Source organism: Solenopsis invicta, chromosome 1 (assembly GCF_016802725.1).
Source record: "Solenopsis invicta isolate M01_SB chromosome 1, UNIL_Sinv_3.0, whole genome shotgun sequence".
Lineage (NCBI taxonomy): Eukaryota > Metazoa > Arthropoda > Insecta > Hymenoptera > Formicidae > Solenopsis > Solenopsis invicta.
Window position 1 is genome coordinate 8809432 of NC_052664.1, and position 24147 is coordinate 8833578.

Genomic DNA, 24147 nt, shown 5'->3' on the forward strand with positions numbered 1-24147 from the left:
GACACCTATTCAGACAGGAAAACACACGGATAGCTATTGAAAAGAATGAAAAATGTACTTTTATGTATAAATTCAAAGAAACTTTACTCGCGGTCCATTTTTACGAATTTGGTAAATACGAGACAAGTCATATTTTCACAATAAAACACATAATAACAAAATGATACGCACGACATCTCATCGTCAATCTGTCACGTTTTACGTCTATTAGTTCTAATTTTATCCGCGACGGAATGTCGCTACCGTCAACGTGGAGTTCTCGGCTGAGAAGCCAGGAGCCTTAACTGTAATTTTTTAAATATTTGTTACACTGCAAAAGTGCTAGTAAAGACCGAAACGTTTGCAATTATGAATAATCATTTAATCAAAAATTAATAAATTCCTTTTCTTTTTCCATCTAAAAAATGGCTCATTATTGAATCGTTATTGTTAATTTTTGATTGATTTGTATATTATGAGCTCTATTTTATAATCTGTTTACTATTTTAAATTAAGTAACGTTTAAATTTATTTAGAAAGAAACATCTCGTAATATACTAGATTATTAGAACATTTTAATTTTCGGGAATAAAGATTTAATTGTCCGATGTGCGAACTCGATTAGCGAAACGACTTACAAGATGATTGTCTCGTTCCATTCTGGATTTAAGTTCGACTTGATTGTCTTTGTTTTCTTTTTCACATTGTCCGAATCCGGGATTAGCTTCAGCTTAACGTAAGGATCCGACAGCCCATTTGGATCCATTGGAATAAGATTTCGTCCCTCTCGCACTGCGAACGAATAAATCAAGATAAAAGAATTCAAAAGAAAAGGGCGCGTAATAGCTTCGAAATATGCATTTATTCGGAAAACAAATTTCATGTACATTGTACTTCAGAATATGAGAATATTAATTGTTAAACAAATTCTCGTAAACTTTATCAATGTTTTTTTTATTATTATTGGTTACAATGTTTATGCATTTTTTAATTTAATTTATGCAATAATGTTCTTAAATGATTTAAAATATACATGTTTGGATAAAGTTCCGTTTACTCTCTTTTTAAACATTTTACATTGATTTTTCTTAAATTATTCGAAAATTATTAGACAACATAATTGCCATTATATACATATATATATATATATATATATATATATATATATATACGTGCAACAATTAATTTTTAAGACTGGCGCCATATCTCAGTAAGTAGCAGCGACATCTGTTGAACGGTAGCATCCATAGAAAAGTCAATTATTTGTTTGTTTGCACGAATTTGAGAAAATTCGTTTATTCCACGCAAACACACGCGCACGTGACATACTGTGTTCGTCATATACAGTAAACATTTGGACATGAATTGCACTTCCGGACACCCCTTCCGTAGACAAAAACCGCACTACAACTTGCTGTTCTTCTTTCCCGACCTCCATAGTGATGTCGGACGCACATACGACGTGCTGACTTCACTTCGAGGACGTCTAACAAACAAATGACACAGCGGTGAACATTCGCGTCTTTCTCCCCTAATTCCCAATAGAGGTCACGTCCATAAACACACAGAAAAAGGTTATCAACGTCCGCGCCATGCTTGTTATACAGTCTGTCTCGTTTTCATTTAATTGACTCTAATATACACATATTCCAGTAAACCAACACATAACTGTTACATAATTGAGAGAGCACATAAAAAGAACAATGTAATATATCACTGTTATGTGGATGAGATGTAAATATTATATAAATTTGAGAGCACTCTAAAAAAACAAAATTATATTTCTTTGTTACATAACTGAGAAAGCACATGAAAAGAACAATGTTATATATCACTGTTATGTGGATGAGACGTAAATATTATATAAATTTGAAAGCACTCTAAAAGAACAAAATTATATTTCTTTGTTACGTATATAACTCATAACATAATGTAAAAATGTAATCTCGTGAAATATATGCAAACAATGAAAAAAATTTTTGCTTAACTTTTTGCTAAAATATATGCTTAAATTAACAAGAGAATTAATTAAACATCTTTTGTGACTCTCCATATGACTTTAATTATATTATAATTATGCAGCTACGTGTTGAATGTTTTTCGATAAATAATGTTGGTACTAAAAATCTGTAGTTCATATATAGATTTTTAGTACACAGAGAAAAATGTATGTGGTATTTGTGACTATAATTGCATAGTTGAAAAATTATGGTTAAAAGAACTATTTTTATAGTTATTGTTAGTACGAACAACTTTATATGTATAGTTGTGTCAATTGTGAAAATATTTTACTTAAATTATGATAATCACAACTATTGATATAGTAAAATATCAAGATATGTATGAAAATTAAAATAACTATTTTCATATTGTTAACGCAACTACAATCATAGTGAATACAATTATTTTCTTAACTATGCAATTATAATCACAAATATCACATACTTTTTTCTCTGCGTATGATAGTACACAAAACCGTCACTAGATGGCTGCTACGGCGTTTTATTTCTCGTAAGAAAGGAATCACATAAATGGTATAAAAGGCAGAGCTTTATGAAATTTTTCACCGATGAGAATATCGGTGTTGTTATAGTAAAATAATTTTTCTGATGAGTTCCCTTGAAAATAAAATCAAGTGGAAGATGTTTTGATTTACTAATGATTAAAACTAACATTTTTAAACTTTCAATATTGCAACCGTATAAACATAAAATTGAATTATGGTAATTGCAACCATTCTCTTTTCTCAGTGTATCGACAGTGTATATCGAAATATAATTTACATACTGCAAACTCTTTAAATAAAAGAGCAGCAAAGAGAACAAAAACTTACCATTACTTTGATGTAACATATATATTTTAAAGACAAATATGTTACATCGCAGTATTGGCACGGTTATATATTATAGATATAACATTTAAAGTGTTCTGCTACATATCTGAAATAGATCAGAGACGTAATTTTGTTGCTGACATTTAATAGTACATGTAACGTACATGTATGTTACTTGCTACATAACTCGTTACCTAGTGATACCTACTGTTATGTATATAAGATGTATATGTTATGTTACTGTGTTTGCTGGGATATTATGCCAAAAATGTGTCTGATACTTTAAAATATATAATTAACATTCTACTCTAGGTAAAATGCGTGTGTGGCTAAAAAGAATGTAATTTAGGGGATGCTAAACCTAAGGACGAATTTCCTCGACGTCGGTCTTGCAGACTCTTCTTTTGAAAGAAAGTCGAACGGCACGTTGTTGCGCGCGGGACGGAAGGTAACGGGAATACTACAAACAAGCTAGCGCTCTTTGTTCAACGTACTCATGAATTATATCATATATTCTTGTTCTTCGATTTTAATGCCATCCATCACGGTACCCAGAAACTAATTGCACTGTTTTACTCTTCCCACCGATATCGCACGGAAAAGTATACACGAAGTAAACACGAAATTTTCACAGTCATAAATCTTCTATATTAAAGCACCTGGAATTTCTAAAAACACAATATTGTTCTTTAATAACATCTCTACGACGGACGATGTTCGTTTTATACCTGCAAAGTGCGAAAATTTTATACAAAGAAGATACCTTAATTGTGGAGAAGAACTTTTAAATTTGTACGTGCAATTAGAAAAATTGGCGTGCGCAAAAATTAATCGCTTTCAGTCAATAAAAAAGACGACTTTAGAATTCTCTTAAGAGAAGAAAAATCGTGTTTTGTTTAGTACGAAGAAATCTCTAATTCGTTTTATCGCTAATTTTAATTAAACCTCGAAGGCATAACAGTAATATCGTAGTAAACCGCTCGAGTTCGCCACGAATGAGTTCAAAGAAATTTAATTTTCAAGATAATCGACAGGTGATAAGAGCTTCGAGGCAGACACGCCGTTTCTCAGCAATGCTTATCATGCGACTTTGATGCTATAATATTGTTACGTCCGTCGGTTACACAAACACTCTCGCGCGCTCTCACACAAAAGGCACTCGCGTGTGATAAATAATAAAGCAGCATCTTTGAAAAACTCCAACGTTTATTCTACACGTCTGTCACCAAAACAAGGCTTCAGACCTCAACAACACGAACATCGCCACTAATAGACAAAAGACGTTTATAACATAATACACGCCTATACCGGGCGTAACAATATAATACGTTGAAGGATGATATCGCATGCAAGTGCCATTGTATTTTATAAGTAATTGTAAAATATTGCGTAATTCATAAACAATAATATTATTATAATATTATTCTTGACAAATTTGTGTTGATGTGCAAAGCTTGTGATAAAGCTTCGCACACAAACTTTTCTAGGAATAGACACAGTATTATAGTTTACGAATTAGATAATATTTTGTAATAAATTTATAAAATGTCATTACACTCGATATGATTTTGCTATGTTGCAATACGTTTTACAACATCTAAATCACACGATAGACATTGCAGATAAATGACTCATATAGCACAGAAATTTACAGCAATGTTACGACATTACATATTACAGTGCAATGTTACATTACAAAAAATTTTTTGCAATATTATTTCAGCAACGTTTATTACAGCAAACATTTCAAAAGAATTGTGAAAAATAATGTTCTTTTGCTTTGCTTGTCGTGAGAAGTACACGTTTCTGCCACCAGAGATTGAGAGAAATTCTATTTCTTGTAATTAGAAGCCATACAAAATGAAATAAAAAGACGCCACACAGTGGGACGAATGGGCGTGATTCCGGACATTGAGATCAAATAATAAAATGTGGAATTTGTTAAAGTATACCCAGTGAGAAATAATAAGTTGAAAAGACGTCCATTCGACGTCAATGTCGTTGATGGTTGATATTAATAAGTATTTCAACTACCTTTCAACCACTCGAAAATTTTGTTTCCATTAGATGTAGTTTTGCAAATATATAATTAACAAAAAATGATTAATGTCACTATTTTCTTCTCTTATCCAGATAACATAAAGTTCAAAATCATGTAAGACGTCTTTTAAACATTTTTTATTAACCCGACTTCCCGACAAGTACGTAGATTTCACGTTCTATCTACGTATATTACGTAGAATACTATATGTCGATTCGATATCCACATGAATTCTACGTGGACACTTTCATGTAGATTTTAATACATTTCATCCACATCAAATTATTGATAAAATTTGATAGAGATTAAGATTGTAGACAGCAATATATATTTTATGGGAATAAATTCACATTAACTTATCCTGTACAATCATCGTAGAATTATTGATTAAATTTAAAGAAGATAAAAATAGAAGATTGCATCATAGAACTCACGTGAGTAATTTTGTCATCTGCGGGGTTATTCCGTTTAACTATGAATGATTTTGAACGGCATATATTAATTATTTGAAACTGTTGAGAAACATAAATATTATAGATAAACGAAATAAGTTCATGAATGAAGTATGTAACCTCGATCTACATCCCAACAAGCAGACAATATTTTTTAAATGTTTTTTAATGTTTTTTTAGTAAAAATTTTTTCATATTTAATTTAATTATTGTATTATATTGACACATATTTTCTAGTTGCATTCTTATTTAAATAAATAACAGGAAAATTATTCCAGATGCTATTCCGCATTTGTGAAAATAGTAAAAAATACTTAACTAACTTAACTAACTAAAAAAACAATAATTTTATATATTTTTATATAAATAATATGCTTTAATTATACACGTTTTATCTTTTCGATAACATATATATATTGACCTGATCTATCAGTTATTTACACGTATCAGTACAAAGTGTTCACAGGTCATCACGGAGGGATCAGTAGACGCAGAGTTTAAGCATCGTTCACCGAGGTTACGACTTGGATGGGTGGCCACTCGAGAATTTTCAAAAAAAAAATTCCTGAAAAATCTTTTTTTTACGAAAAATTTATGTTTTTTAAAATATTACAAAAATATTATTTTGCTCATTGAGATTATGTCGTGTAATAATATAATATTTATGAGAATATTTCAAAGAAATTATTCATAGAAAACGTCCAATAGTTGTCTAATTTAGATGACACAAAAACGTCGAATTGACCAAATTAGACAAAATGTCTATATCAATTGACTTTTTTAAACGTTGATTTGACAATTTTTTAATCTATTATTTCTCACTGGGTAACTATTAAAATCTTATTTTTTTTTTAATAAATTCCCCATACAGTAATGCATTTTCAAACCTTTCATTATTTAAGATATATTTTTAAGCGGTATGTAAAATTACAAGTATAAAACGCCTTCATAATTTCAATATTTTGCACCCTATCTTCTCTCGTTTTTAATAAATAATGTTTATTAGAAATAATAATTTGTGTAATTGTCATGCAATAAGCTTTATTTAATTAAAAAAAAAATAAAACTATTGTATTGAACAATGTATAATTGTTGACATTTGGTCAAAGTTCATGCTTGGTAAAATATATACAATATGTGTGTGTGTGTGTGTGTGTGTGTGTGTGTGTGTGTGTGTGTGTGTGTGCGTGTGCGTGTGTGTAGACACGCACACGCATACATATAAGTATGTGTATCTCTGTATGTATGTATGTATATATGCATGTATGTATGTATGTACAGGGTGATTATTAATAACTGTTTCCATGTTTTACTATAGGAGCATGATTTGCCGACGGATACATATTTTTAACATATTATTATATTAGAAATTACAAATGCGTGCTCCTATGGTAAAAAGTGGGAACAGTCATTAATAATTATCCTGTATGTATGTATCTATCATAAGAGATAATTTACCGACTGTAATTTTAAGATTCAATATAAACATTTTATGAAATCAAGCATATGCTTATATGCATATAAAAAGTTTAATTTCTCAGTAAGCAAAGCTGTATTCATAAAAATGTCATTCATTCAAAAATTAACTGATAAATGGCCACGCGCACTTATGCAGTTCACGCAAATATTTTGCTGCTGTACTAAGCTGACTAAAAGAATACTAGTTGTGTATGTGAATAATTTTACTGTACAGTATTTACTGTATGTATATGATTAGTTTTGAGAATTACATTTAATATTGGCTCCGTATTTTTCATTTCATAAAATTTAATTTATAATGGAGAGTATACGATATGGTGATTTCTTCAACTTAACTAGAAATTTGAAAAATTTTTATGAGAATATTCTCTCTCAAAAAGCGTTAGAAATCCTAGGCCAAGAATTTTCCAACTTTAGCAAAGGAACAGCTAATGAGAGTTTCAGAATTTTTTGTTTAAATTTAAAAATAAGATGACAGAAAACAAATTATACTTAACCAAATTTAGAAATAAAGATAATCAGTAATTGAGTAGAGAATTTTTATTTTCTCCTACATTCTCCTCAACAAATTTCCACATCAGCTTCGTCCTCAAACATATAAAAGAGATTATAGTAAGAAAACTGGAGGTTTATAGCTTGTCAAATATTATGAAATTCAAAAAGCAAAAAAGAAGTACAATTCGAAAAAAGACGTAATTACAGTCAAGAACGCGAAAATAAAACTATAAAGATTATTAGACCATATTACACAAAGATTAATCGCAATGTTGGGCGCTAGTGTCCCATGTAACAATAAATAATTGTACATGTATGTAAGTAATTTATCTTTGATCTACAAATGGGATTGTGATGGAGTTTCTGGCTAATTCGTATATGTATAAACAGAAGTTTGAGATCATCACTGGATTATTCAAGTATTTTTATGTGCAGTCTTGTTCCCATAAAATTATTCGACAATTTCTTAATTATTGACAATTTCTTAAATAAGATTCTATGATTTAACGAATGCACATCATTTACTTGGTTTTGTAGACCTATCGAATTTGAATTTAAAAAAGAATACTCGAAGTTATAAGAAAACATAGAATCATAAATAAATTAAAAAAAAAAACTGATTTCTTTGGAAGATGTAGTAGACACACAACAATCAATCATACTTTGGTGATGGACTATAATAGATGGGAAAATTTGTAATGCGGTATTAGACACAACTTCAACAATATAACGTTACTAATGTTGTATATGTAGACTTACATCTAAGGACATAAAAAATTTAAATATGATTGCTTTCAAATCCGTAAAGGAGAAATGCTTCAGATTAGGAATTTTTCCATTTCATGCTCGGATCACATTTATTTATGGAATATTTAATCTATATCAGTTACAATCTTCCTTTTCAAAACTGGAGAATAAATAAGGATGAAGGAAAGATTCTACGAACAAAGAAAAAGCTGGAAATTCAAACCCTTCTCAAAAACAAATTAGATCTTTTGATTGATATATGTATATATACATATTTTATAGAAATAATATGCTTTAATTATAAATGTTTCATCATATCAAATATATATATGGCGCTTTTGGTTTCGTATGACACAAGATTCCTATAACGTGAAACGTATTTTTCGCGTTATAGAGAGTCCTACTCTATTTTAAATTTAACACCAATAGATTTTCATATCACCATTGAGATACCATTGTCGATTCGTTTTTTTTTACTGGTTTTCCTCATAGGCCTATTCCATTAAATTTGCAAAGGTCTATTTGAATTTTGTTGCCTCCTTGAAGGGATGAAATGTCAATATGAATATTTGATGAATTTACTCGTATCAACGAGAATAAGCGATTTTTGTCTCTACGCGCAATCTAGATGCGTGAATACTTCATAGTGTTGCCTTTTCAACATGTATATCTCTCAAATTCTTTATCTTACATCCTGTAAAATAGACTTTTATGAGATTTTATTTTTTAGTTTGACCGTATTACATTTGTCATTCTAAATTTCTTACTTTTTTACATTAGAATCCTATTCAACGACTTTGAAAACGTGTACATTTATATTTGTATACAAACTTATTACTGTTTCCAAACCCCGATTAATCGATTTATTTGATTAATCGACTAATTAATCTTTTGATAAGATTCATTCAATTTATCCAATAATTAATTTGTCTAATCAATAATCCATTATGAAGAAAACAAATCGAATAGTTTAACTTAAACCAACTTAAGCTCTGATCTTCAATATGAGATCCATATTAGATCCGTTATTTTAAATTTCATAGTTTTTATTTTAGATTTATAATCAATAGCTAATGAAATATAAACATATGTTTTAAATATTCAAATATTTTTACAAAATTTAATATAGTTATAACTTTAATATAGTTATATTCAATTCGCCATTTTTAATGTTGCAATTTTGGTCACATATTTTTATTCAACGATCCCCAAAAACGCAATTATATATTAATTTTTATATCATTTCAATCACTCCTTCTTTTTTCGAACTGCCATATTGGATCCGTCATTGTGAATTTTGCAATTTTGGTTTCGTATTTCTATTTAGTCCCCGAGAACATAACTATACTAATTTTTTTGTCATTTAAATCACTGTACCATTATTTTGAATATTGCAATTTTGGTATTATTCTATTCAGAGCATAACTATACTAATTTTTCATACTATACTAATTTTTAAATATTATTTGAACCACTACTCTTTTTTTCAAACCGCTGTATTGGATTCATTTTAAATTTTAACTTCAGGTACAACATCAGCGATCTCGAAAACCCATTCTCATTTTAGTAACCTAAATATCAATTTTTATTTTACTAAAACAAACATTGATTCGTCTTATTTGGTCTCAATGTGCGCCGCATTATGAGATTTTTCGCCTACATTCTTGGTTTTAATGAAATAATTCCTTGAAGAAACGGATCTTCAAAATTAAGTTTGAAGACAAAAATAAATGAAATGTTTTAATAAATTTTTGGTTTACCCGTGTAAAAATTAATTCAAGGACATGAAGGTTATAAGTACGTTAATATAATATATGTGTCATCTCCTTAGTAACAATTTGTTGCAAGACTGCTGTAAATCTTGCAGCAAATCTTGCAAATTCTGCCAGCAGAACGTTTATGACCTGTTGCTTCATTCTGCTCAAGTCCTCCAAAAGATTTTGTAATTAAGGCAAATTCTTGCAAGAAACATGCACGTATGTACTGCAAGAATTACAGCATTCTGTTTACAAACTGCAATTAGGAAAAAAATCTGCTTCAATTAAGTTTGATTTCTGCAGCAAGTATCTGCAAACAGTTCATTTGCATACACATTGCACAAATCTTGCTGACAGACCGTCAGTAAAACCATATTGAGAATAATCTTTTGCACATCTGATTCAATTTTCCTGCATTCAACTGCAGGCATATTCTGCTCTGTAGAAAATGCTACTAGGGCTAAAATATTATCAAACTCACCAAACTGTAATATATTGTAATATTGTTGCAATATTGCATTGCAATATTTCTAAAGGTGTACATTTTACAACATTGCATTGCTGCAATGTTGTACAAGGGACACTTCACAACGTTTTTACAATGTAGTAATTGTGTAATGAAATATTTCTGCACTCTTTCTATACTAAAGATGTGTTTGCCTCGAAGCTTTCATCATGTGTCGATTATCTTGGGAAATGAGTTCCTTCGAACTCATTCAGAACGAGCCCGAACAAGTTACAGCAGATAAAAATTTATTTAAATTTTATTTGTGATTTGTATTTTTGAACATATTGCTAATGAAAAAATTCTTCAAAAACCATTAACTAAATTAAAAACATTTTGCAGTAATTTAATAAAATTGTATAAAAATTGTTATATGATTTTTAGAATAAATTACTCGCAATTATTATTTAAGTTCATCACATATCTTTTATTTAATATTTTCTGTGAACAAGTACTCGAAATTGTTTATACACATACAATTAAAATTTCTTCTTGCCGCTAAGTTGACATAATTGTACTCGACGTTCATGTGGAGTTTCAGTGCAATGTATCAATTAGTTTGTTTACTGCTATTCATGTTAGTTTAGTACTCACGGCAATTTTTACAATATTAAAAAAATTAAGATCAAAGAATTTGCCTCAAGTTCTGCCTTTAATTTTCAAATTAAATTTCTGCTCAAGCGCTTAAAATGTTAAAGAAAATCTATGGGGCAATTGTCTTTTGAAAACACAGATGTGTGAGTAGTATAAAACATTTAAAAGTCATGAAATGGTTGAACATTTGCTTCAATTTGGACACACATTTCGGCATTAACCAATGACAAAAATGTTGAAAAAGTGAAGAAACCAGTGCTTGAAAATCGGCAAATAAGTAAAAAAGAAATTGGTATGAAACTTAATATCTGGATAGGCTTAACACATTTTGGTCGATATTTTGGGTATGAAACGCGTTGCAGCACGATTTGTTCAAAAAGAGTTGAATTTCGTGCAACTTTTTGATTAAAAACTCAACAAATATCATTTCTCAAGTACCAAATTCAGACTTAATCCTCTGACTTTTTCCTGTTCCTAAAACTCAAATTACGACTTCGTGGAAAGCCGACACAGGCTGTAAAAGAAAAGTTAAAGGAGCTGAAGGTCGTATCTACATTGGTTTTGAAAAAGTATTTTGAAGAATAGGCGTGCAAAGAATAAGGACTATTTCAAAAGGGACAAAATAAATTTATCCGATTAAATTTGTGTTTTATTTAACAATTTCGAGTACTTTTTCAGAAGAAGTATGTAAAATATAAAGCAATTGCACGAATGTTTAATTTTTCTATAAAATAATATGATGGATTTACGAATGCATGTACCTATATTGAATGTTTATAATTCAACATTTAGCTCATTGTAAATAGAATTAATAAATACATACCTATTTGTTCCTTTTTTACTCTTTCTATAGTCATAAATATGATACAGATTTGAAAACAAGATGTTATGTAAAAAATTTCCATTTATACTTTAATGACTGCTTACTAACTGTCGAGTTTCTGTGAACCTGAATACTTGCAGTTAAGATATTCAGAGAGCAAAATAATTAACAAAAACATTAAGTATAATGTTATATTATGATCCAGGTGCTTATGACATACGAAACGAGATATTTGTGGTGGTTAAGATTCGTCAAGGTTCTCTCGTATCACCCTCGGTGAACCGATTTGATGAGAGACATGAAATATTTAATGCACTCTAACCGTGGCAAATTTATAGAATAGCGATGAATATCGATGCGTTAGTGCCGGATACGGATAATTACGCTCTCAAGTAACGATATTCAGGGCTATTACGTCTTTACGATAATAACGCTCGTGTTCACCTGGCCCTTACAAAGCTCGATATCGTGTGCAATCATAGGTAACGACCAATAACACCTCCGATATCGTTATTACGCCACCCTTATTTATCTAAAATGAACATCTTCGATGACATTGTACAGGTTTATTAAATCTAACGTTTAAAAAGAAAAAGCTTCCTAATTAATTTTAACGAGCGAGAATATTCGTAAAGAGTCCGGCTACTAAAGAGCGTAATAATGAACTATTAATACTAATGGGCTGTTTAACGATCACTTTCCTCTTTATACATAATCTATCTTTATCTCAAATGATTATTAGAAATTCGTTTCGGATTATTAGTTTGCTGCAATTGATGATTCGAGTATGCATAATCAATTTGTTCATGAATCTTCAAAGAAAGAAACAAAGACGCTTCTTGGATGGTGGAATGATGTCATCGTAAAAACGATCTCCGTAAACATATTACGATTTGATATGTGACGCAATTAGGCACTTGCTGTATTATAATTTTAACCGAAAATCTTTTTGCGACATGATTAAATTAGTTTTATATGATTAATGTTTCATTATCGCGAATAATAAAATTGTATACTTTTTATCATTGTTTAAAATTTATTATTGCTTTCTGAACAATAGAAAGATATTAAAATTAAGCATTATTTTGTAGAAAATATTCAAACGATTTTTTATATTACAAGACAGAGAAAACGTATTTTATATCACTTAAAGCACGTATAGTTATAAAATATTGCCATAAATTGTATAGTTATAGAATAATTCTCAATCAGTTTTGTTATTCGTAATATTATATAATAATGGGCATGACATAATTCTTTTATGATAGTTTAGCTATAATAGTTTAAATAATATCCGTCTTAATCTAAAAATTTAAAACATGGAAAAACGAGAATTCGTTTACTAGTAATAACTATAGATGAAAATTATAATGTAAAAATAATATAAATGCACAAATATCCCTTTATTTATGACAGAATTATGTTTCGAGACTGCGATCATAAATCGAATAGTCTTTTTAGTAATATTATAAAATAGTTATTTTGCACAAATAATGTTTTACTTATACGAAATATAAATATTATTAGGCTTATGATCAATTCAATATACAACCGAAGTCATAGAACGTAATCCCGCTGTAAATAGACGGATATCTGTGATACAACGTATACACTGAAATCAATTTTATGATCAAAGTAAATATAATTATTTTAATATTATTACCTTGTTTTAAAACAATATTTCCTAAGTTTAAAAATAAATTATTTTATCCTAGTTAACATTAACTTATTAAGAAAATTATATTAAAATATGTTTCCTTGAACATAAAATACTTTTTTTCAGTGTATACATAGAAATATATGTAAATGAAGAATTTTTTACAAAAGTCAAACAAGTCCAAAAAGTTAAACTTTTAGGATATGAAACAACTTCGTCTTCAAACTATTTATTGTATAAGTATAAATTTTCCTTCTGACATATAACAAGTATAAAAAATATACAACTATAAGCTTTGATTAATATTTTGCAAAGTTCCATTAAAGAGAATCTTTTATTTGCTTCTTATAAATGTATTTACTACCTATTAATATAATATTTTTATTTCTTATTTTGTCCTTAACGGAACAAAATTGTTCACGATGTATAGTGCTAATAATAGAAAATAATTTGGTATTATAATCCAGATTTTCTTTTTAAACTTGTTTTGAACTTGTTTTAGTAAGAAATTCTTTAATTATATAAACTATATTGCAATTGATTAAGGCGTAAGAGCGAATGAAATCCAAGATTTAAAAAAGCGTATACACGCAAGAGAAAAAAAAAGAAACAGAGAGAAGGAAAAGGAGAGGATGAAAAAGGAAAAAGAAAGAAAGAGAGAAATCCTAATAGATTCTAAGGTAGATAAGTCGATAGCGATAAGAGTATAAAAGCAAATTAATACGAAAAACGTAATTTTAAACGTACCTTCTATGGAGAGCTTGCTACCGGAAGTGGTGATGTGAAGGTGTATACGACCACGTCTTTCGGTGTGATCGCATCCGCATAGATTCGGCACGCTCTCCTCGCACCGCTTGTGCACGTTCATGTCGCATGCTATGTCATCAGATTATCATTGATTATATTATCATCGATCATTGACTATTTTTATTTCTCTCTATGTTGTCGCGAAAAAAACAATTCGTTATGTTATTAATTTTAAGCTGTCTAACGAAATCACAGCTGTCACTCGAGTTACGTTCGGGCTGTTCGTTCGCCCTTTTAAAATATTCTTAAATCAATTATATCTTTTCCGATATCTTAAAAGTTTAAAGTTTTCAAGCGCAGCTGCGATTACGCATATATACACGTGGGAGATTCATAGATTAGGGAGATAAATGAGTTCTTTATTTTGAAAGCGGTGCATTACGTTTTAAAAAGACAATTTAAATATATTATTTGTTATTTCTTTCAAAAACAATTTCTTGAATTAAACAAACTAATGCTTACATTGAAAAAAAATTACATGTTAAAATTACAGCAATTATAGTGCATAATTTTAGAATCCATTATTACTCTTACTGTGTACATTTACACGCGAAAGAATAAAGTTACAACTTATAATAATATTATCGTTCTATATAGTATCTAAATAAATCATTTGCAAAAATAAATTTACAATTAAAAGTAAGTTTATAGAAATATTAATGTAATAATTCGAGCACCAACAAATTACGTACACAGAGAAAAAATTAATTATTAAATTAGATTGCCTGAACAGAATAATTCTGTTATTTTTCGTCTATTCATATAAAAAAGTGAAAACTAGTATTCTGAAAGCGATCTATATGATTGCTTCAACCTTAGCAAATGTAGTTGCTGAATGTCACAATAATCTTACTCTGTAATATAACCGTATAGCAGACTATGATAGCATATATGCTATCAGAAATATAATAAAATCTTTTTAAATGTAGTTCACTTAGCAGCAAATTGGCACAAACAGAGCAACGCTACACACAGTTTAATAGTTCAATGCAAGTTAGCAGCAGAAATCAAGTATAATCTGTCGTTAATCTGTCACTAAATTAGCTTTATGTCTAGACACTAAATAAGATTATATAGGTAGATTTTGTCGGAAGAACATAAGTTTAATGCAGATACAATTACTACTAATCTGCTGAAATAATACGTACATTTCACTGACAAGGTTATAAATAACACAAGAAGGCTCACAACAACACAATTCATACAACTTCAATTTTTGTGTCAAAATTCTGCATGAGTTAATGCTCTTGTCTATTCTATTAGTGTAGTGGAACCGAATTCTCAATGCTGTGCCGTGCAAGTGTATTTTATAGATCTCTTAATTATTTGTTCTACAAATCACATTAGAGAGATAGCAATAATCCTTTAGTTGAAGCAATCATACATAAGGATATACTAACTGATTGTTATTATACTTATTATAAGAACTACGGTTATAAGAATTGTAGAAATAGATATATCTTAACTGTATTCACAATGTAATATCAATATAAATTTACTTACATTTCTTTTCCAAATATAGAGAATATTGTTATAATAACCATAGCAATTTTTTCCGTGTATAGTTTTTCTTCAGCTATACATATAAATAAACATATAAAAATGTAAATATAACATGTGTGATATTACTATTATGTTACGTAATATTATAAAAATTTGTAATTATACATTTACATAAAAACTAGTAACAGTAACTATTAATACTCACAGTAGTATAAAATGCACTATTGTTGCTGTAATTTTCCTAATATAAAGATTTATTTGTACAAATAGAAATAAAAATGTTAATTATAAAAACACACAATTCTATACAGTTCTACTAGAAATTATTTATTTATTTAATGTAATTAATTATAATTCTTTAAATTTAATTAATTTAAAAATAATTAAAAATAAAATAACGCCAATAAGACGAGCAAAGATGGTTGTTTATATAAATCATATTTTCTTTATTTAAATAATTCAAAACATTTAATTTAATTAACTTTTACATATACCTATTATTTAATGTAATTTCACTTTTTCATTTTCTTCTTCCAGGATATACAATAAGATAAAATTCACTAGGACTTGCATTATAGAAAATAATTTTTATGTTCATTCGTGTGTTGCTATAAAAATACAACTATGAAAACTATAGATAGCTACACATATTTCTTTGTTTTTAAATATCTTGATTTATAACATTGTACGATTATAGCATTATATTGACTACAACGTTTGCATCATAGCGTTATCTCTGTTAAAACCGCTTTAAAATAATTCGCTCGAGTATACTTAGAAACTGAACATTGAGATCATTCATATTTCAAAATACAGAAAAAAACGTTCGCTTTATCTCATATTGACGAAAATAGCATGTATGAGCATTCAATAAGAATCAATGGGAAACGAATGAATAGAATAGCAAAGTGAATCGAATTTAAAAGTCACATCCTCCAAAAAAAGTACGATACAAAAATAATTGCTTTATCGCATTTGAAGAGAGAATAGAAATTGAAATACAGCAAATCAGCAAACGAGCTTTTTATATAAAAATGCGATTCGCTCTTCGATTCCATTCATTTGATTTTATTTATTATAAGTCGATATTATTCAACAATAAAAGTAAAACCATTTTGGGACTGTGTATTATGAAAAAAAAAGTTATTTTGTAATTAAATATGATTATGATTTAATTTTTTGTTGGTGTTATATTCCCACGTGTACATATGTAAAACACTCTACAAGATCTCTTGTTATTTGGCGCATGAAGAGATCTCTACTAATGTAATGAAAGGTCCGATAAATGGTAAATAGTGGACGTGTGTGGCTGCGTACAAATGTCTATACGAAAAGCTAACTGCGGGTAACATGAATGATAATCACGCAAGTGGTTTCAACACATATGCAGTCAGAGGTTCCCATATTTTTTTTCTAGGAAAGGGTATACGATTACTTCAAATTACGCGTTGATAAGTGGACGATGTAAATCTACATGAATATTGATATCATATAAAGTTTACATGCATACATGACAAACATTATCCATGTGTATGTGTGTATGTATGTATACATATATATATATATATATATATATACATGTATACATATGCATGTGAATTCGTATATACATATCGTGCATCTGTGCGAACATGAAATAGATACATACAGTGAAATTCTTCTATTTTACAGCCTTTACGCGTATGGTATAAATTATATTTTCCTCTATATCTTTTTTTACATTGTCTTTAGATTCATTATTTCAAAGAAAGTTTTCAAAATCAACAAGAAATAAAACAAAAAGAGAAAATGCTAAAGAAAACAGATAAGACACTAAATAATGTAATGCTTTAATAAGTAAGTACCCTTAGTGTACACAGCTAAATAAGGAAATTTCATTGTTCACTTAAACTTAAAGACTTTATCTTTTCTAACTTTTAACTCAAGATTTAATTACCAAGGTATTCCAATTTAATAGTTAGCATCCGCTTTAAGAATTAAAAACTTAAATCAAATAATGATTTCTTTGTAAATTTTTCCACACAGTAAAAAACATTTTACATATTTGTTAAAATTGGTTCTTAATAAAATTTTTGTGTTGAATTACTAACATATCTCGAGTGTAAGTTTAACATAACGTAATTATGTTATTTGAACATTTTACGTTAAATAGATATTCAATATTTCTTAATATATTAAAAGAAAACAATTTAAATAAACAACTATAAAAATAATGTAGTTTTGAAACGCTTTAAATTTTGAAATAAATAAATAAAATGTACACATTAGCAAATTATAGATGTTAATTTTACTGTAGAAATTATTTGTTTCTAAATGATATCAATATTATATTTCTTTTATGTTAACATAATATTTATTGTATTATTTTTTAAAATATTCATCGTGTTTTATCACAACTTGGGTGGACCATTTGAGACATGTACTAAATTAATACAAAATTTTACTGTAAATTTTTTTACCGTGTAGAGAAATCGTCTTCTAGATCGTCGAAAAAAAAAGCTGTAATCATTAAAATGATTAAGTTGGAGAATATTTAGGAACAATTTGTATCTTTAATTAACTCGATTAAATGTCATTTAATGAGAATTTCGCTGTATGTTTGCGTACATATTGAATGTACAATTGCTGAAATTGCACTTCTACAACATTAATTAAGTAATTACGTCATTTTAACAGTTATAATAATTACTCGTCCAAAAGAGTGCTGCGTTAAATAGTGTAATATATACAATGTTTATACACACACATATGTAATATACTGATAAAAATGCGTATGACAGCGCATCGGTGGATGTTCAACACCCGGCAGATGCACGACGTGGGGTTAGAATGCGCCGTGTGAATAAGCGACGAGTGAATAGGGGAAGAATGAAGAGTCGTATAATAAAATACGTTCTGCTCGCGCGCTTTGTCATCAAGGATAAGCGCCGATCGCCACGCCATCCTTATAACAAGAACGAAGGGGAGATCAAACTGATGAATCAAAACGGTCATTTAAAAAACAGCATAAGTCAATTTTTACCGAAATTAAGATATTTGAAAGAAATTATGCACGGAGAGAACTTTCTTTTTAATTTTACTTGTAAAATCAAGATAGTCGTGGAATAACATGCCACCAAACATCAAATTACAGTTATATAATACTTTTAGTTATAATTTCCCACTTAGCAATATTACTATCATACACTGTAAAAAATAAAATGCTAATTTAACACCATTGTATATCCCAGAAAGTCCACTCTAAATTTTAAGTTAAAATAACTCAAAAGTTAAGTTAAAAGAACTCTTGTTTTAACTGAATAACTTAAAATAAGAGTTATTTTATCTTAACTTTTGAGTTATTTTAATTTAAAATTTAGAGTGGACTTTCTGGGACATTTTATTTTTTACTGTGTATGTATAATGAATGTGTTATATAACAGTTACATTATTAAATGGAAAATTATAACTAACAGTTTTATAACTCTAACTTAGTGTGTGATTTGTTGGAATAAACCTCAAAGAATGTCACTATAATTTTAGTACAATTTAGTAAAATTATTAATTAAATTTTATTAAAATTTTACTAGAAGTATAATAAAATTCTTTAAAGTCCATGTTGTCCAGGGTATGGAAAGTTACTTTTTAAAAGTAATTTATTATTATTATTCCTTATCAAGTTAAAAAAGCAACTAGTTATCATTACTCATTACTGATTCTCACAAGTAACTCGTTATCGTTACTTGAAAAGTAACGATTTGAAAGTTATTTTTTCTGTTGCTTTTCATAATACTAAAATAAAATTAGATTAAATAAAACATTTACCTTTGTCGTACTTTTTGTTAAAATATTAATAAAAGTAAGTAATAACATTTTTTATATTAAATTCGTAAAACTATACATTTAAGAACAAAGGTTTAAAATGTTCAAAAAGCAAATAAAAAAATTTTGATTTTTAATAAATTTATAGATGTAACCAATTCTATCTGTCTTCTAAGAAAAGAAGACAGAGGTGGAATTTTATTATTATTTTTTTTTAATAACTCAGTAAATATTAACGTGCCACTTTTATCCACACCAGTTTGTTAGAGATCCATAGAGATTTATCCGATAGGTAGAAGTTCATCGGGTATATAGAATAAACGTAATTTGCAATTCACTGAAGAGGGAAAAAAGAATGCGTTTATGAGATAACAGGACGGTCGTGAAATAGTAACTAATTAATGTCAAAAAACAATATAAAAAAAACAATTTTCATTATTAAAAAAACTCACAAATTTATGATTCTCTGTGTATCTTACATACCAATAAGTACCATAAAACAAAGTTTTATTGACATTTTATAAAATACATTTTATTAAAAAAAAATTTTTTTAAATAATTTCTTTGATTTAAAAACTAACTTTTAAAAATAATTTCTTTACTGCTATTAAGAATTATGCAACGTTCAATATGAGCTATTGCAAAATTACAAAAGCCGTGTTACGCTCGTAATGCAAATGGCTCAAGACCATCTTCTCATGATCCCTCTCACTACGTGATATAAGTTTATATAGTGAATTCATATACACGGCATTACGGCAAACGTAAATTTAATTACATTATTTGAAAACCACAATCGAGACCTTCAAACGAAGTTAAATACAGGAATTAATAATTATCGACCAAAGAATTGAAAAATGAAGATTAAATATACAAAAATTATCATAAATAATCTAGAATATAAAATGTAACGATAAAAATAACTGTTAAATTCATTATCATTACTGAAAAAAAAGTAACTATGTTACCATTACAAGAAAAAAAAAATTAAGCCGTTATTATCAAAATAAACAGTAACTGTAGTGGTAACAGCATTATAAGAAACGCGTTATTTTTTTACCCTGATGTTGTTCCTTGACTATTATGATTTTGAGGGAAGAAGAGACTTTTACTCCGTGTGTTACTTACCTCCTTTAATTCCAAATCGCCTATCAATTTTGACAAAAATTGACTCACATTATCAAATAACCAATTCATTATGATGTGTTATACAGTCGTGTGATAACTCGGTTAAAAGTGCACTAAAAGGCAAAGTAGACCTACATAAAACTAATGTGTAACGATCACGTTATTATTCATTATTGTTAAACAGGTATGAATTATATTCCAAGTAACATATTTGTTTAATTCTGGGGATATAATCGATTGGATTTCCTTACAGTTGAGCGTTCGTACGGAAGTTGTTACGTGCGTTTAAGGATGTCTTTAAGAGTAAAGTAGGATTCCTGATGAAATTCGGATGTGTTTCCCCTTATCTTTCCATAGAACACGCGCAAATGTCACGTATCTCGTTGCGTCACCGTGACGCCCAGTATACGTTTTCGTGCCACTCTCACCACATGTAAAATTTACAGCGAAATACGTCAGTGTCGCCCAGTGCACGTTTTCTGTGTCAGTCGGTGTGTAATCGTGCATCTCGTCGTCCGGAAGCTTTTTCACAGACTCGCAAGACGAGAGACGACGGTGAGATAGCGAAGCACAAGCGCTTCCAAACGTAAGGTGGCAGATTTTCTCGACGGTGAGAGGGGCGAAGGGTCTCTGGAGTGCTTCGAGAAGGATGATTACGCGATCTAAAGCCCGTGTAAAATTCGTAGCGCGAATGTCGAAGCGTAAAAACTGAATCACACTCGAGTTAAGGACTCTGGTTTTTAAAGTGAGATATTCTACAGAGACGTTTAAAGATTCATTGGTAAGCGACGATCTCGCATACATTCCGTATTTTTTACAAGACAATTTCGAATTTAAATTGACACGTTTCATTACTTAGTTAACACTGAAAACGATAAAATTTTAAATAGGTCTCCATGTTGTAGAAACTCAGAAATATGCATTCTATGTTAGAATATCATTGAATGTTAAATCATCGAAATAACATCATATATTACAAATGTTGACAAAAAATCGTGAATTAACTAATGTTTCAAATAATGTTACATTATTATTCCTTTTCATTAAACATGTATTCTAGACATACTAATACTTATATTTAGAATAAAATAAAATTTTATATATTTTATTTTATATTCTTAATAAAAATTGCAAATTTTCTTAGGAGATTAGGTTAAGGCGATGCTGGAGTCGTCTGCATATATACGCAAATATTTTTATTTTCAACACATCTCTTTATTGAAGATACGGATTGAAAAATCTTTTTGCAGAATTAAAGTGTAAACAATAACGAGTGCCGCAGGCTATAATTTGATACAAAAAACGAAACAAAATTATAAAAATAATAAAAATATAGTTTTATTAATCAAAATTTGATGCGCATAAAAATTTAAGACCTTGTACATAGAAAATAAGCATGACGCGGTTTTGGAATTACAACAAAAATCAATACTATGCTTTCAGAATCAACCTAGAAGCTTTAATATAAAAAAAATGTCAAGAATAAGTTTCAGGTGTAAATTAACGTACAGAATCAAAAGAGTAAAACAGAGTAATTGCGTAACGTGAGATTGAGAGATATTGCATTAGATGGTGCTGAAATCGAAGACAAGAACAGATTTACGTACTCATTAGTGCGTTTGACAAAGAGCCTGCTCGCCTGGCTTTAAGCACAACTTTTTTCTTGTCTTTTTGCTCCGCGCGCAATCACGTGCCGATCGACTTACCATCGAAGAAAAATCTATAATACCGACGTCAAATGAATTTGGCCGTCACTCCAGCATTGCCTTAAAGATACGTGAAATCTAACCAATTCCTCTAAAATAAATTTCTCCATTTGCATAGAACAATATAAACATGGATAAAGGAATTAAAAAATTATTATTATAATGCATCATTTTTTGTTGAAGAGAGGTGTAAACTGAGAGGCAGGAGGTAGGAAGCGTTATTTCACGTCTTCTGACATCAATATGGCGGCGGAATATTAGAAAATTTAGCTATTTGTTATCACGGTAGTATCCTCATAGCTTACTTCAGCTTACTTGTCGCATCATAATCGTGATTTTTGTGTTATGTTATGTGCAAGTAGTTTAATTTGTTTATCATAATTTAGAAATATACAGATTCTGTATATACAGAAATATACAGACATTTTGTGCTAGACTGTATTATAACTGGTTACGATAACCGATCAACGTAAGTACGAAAAACTTTGAAACAATTAGAATTGGAAGAAATTGTTTGCATTAGATTTCACAAGTAAATAATATTTATAATTTTAATTAAATGTTATAAATAAATTAAATTTAACTCTTTTTTTGACAGATTTTATCAAATGTACTAAATTAATTGAAAGAAAATAGTACATTCACGTCAAACAGTGCCATTCACGGCCTGTTGAGTTAAACATAATTTTGTCTAAATTGACGTCTTTCGGCGATCATATTGATGTGTGTCTGTGGTAAAAGACATTACCTTCCTCCAACCCTTTAACTTACAACCTCGCAACAAAATATGCCGTCCAGTAAGTCCATGTATGTGTAATATTGTAACATTAATATTTAATTTGGATCGCTGGTTAACGAGTGTAGCTTAATTATAATTTACTAGGCAATTTTTAATTAATGGCATGTTGAGTGAAAGTTAAAAAATTCGCAAGTTGAATTAGTCATAAGTAGAATACATGTACATATTTTATTAATAATTCATCGAAAAGAAGATTAAATATTAAATAATTCTTCTGTACACACATTTTTTTCTTTTCTTACACACATTTAGTCATAACATTTGTGACAAGTTAATTTTCATTACTTTTACAAAGTATAAAAAATTCTTTAATGAGACCTTCATTGAAGCTTGGTCAAAGAGCCTGGTTATTCAAACAAAAAAAGAAAATATGTACAATGAATGTAAAATATTTAACAATAAATTTTTTTCATAATATATAAATTCAATTTAAAATTGTATGATCCTATTATAAGTTATAAATTAATTAGTTTTTTCAAAGTGTTGTTAACACAAACAGAATATGTAATTTGTTAAGTTTTTGTCTATATTACTTTTGTCTATTAATCATGTACTTCATTTCTTATTTATTTCAAAGTTTTGCTAAATGTTGCTTGTATTATGTGAAAATGTAAAATATTAATGAAATGCGACCAGTAGTACGCATTCAGCAATTTTCTTCTGTATCTCATAATCATTTGCAAATTTTCAAATTTACGTAAGATGCTTAATAATTCACTGTATAAATTTGTGTTTTTCTCAAATGTCAGTGATCAAATGTTGTCATGAATATAGAACTACGTCTCAAGATCTCCGTCTCAATTTGGACAAAGTCTTGCCTGATGGGGCGAGATGTTGAGCAAACGGTCCCCAGCCACACGATCCTGAACCTACCCGATATAGATACGAATGCTAGAGGTACAAAATTTCAAGTCACCTGATCCGTACATTTTCGATGCTCGTCTCTCCTGGGGGTTTCACCGGCGACGAAGAAAATTCAAGGAGCGTTTGTTACGTCTGAAGTCAATACCGTCCTAACTGGGTTTAATCCAACTTCTATTT

At 29.0% G+C, this 24147-nt stretch overlaps 1 protein-coding gene across 3 annotated transcripts in view; it reads right to left on the bottom strand.

Moving 5' to 3' along the window:
• The window catches only part of LOC105198587 (protein kinase C, brain isozyme), a 129640-nt gene that overhangs the window by 15036 nt on the left and 90457 nt on the right, over window positions 1-24147 (bottom strand). For all 3 annotated transcript variants that reach the window (XM_039452630.1, XM_039452634.1, XM_039452631.1), the window contains 2 exons: window positions 14110-14238; window positions 618-771 (listed from right to left, as the gene is read on the bottom strand). In XM_039452630.1, coding sequence (XP_039308564.1) covers window positions 618-771; window positions 14110-14238 — 283 coding nt within the window. The remainder of the gene's footprint in view (window positions 1-617; window positions 772-14109; window positions 14239-24147) is intronic.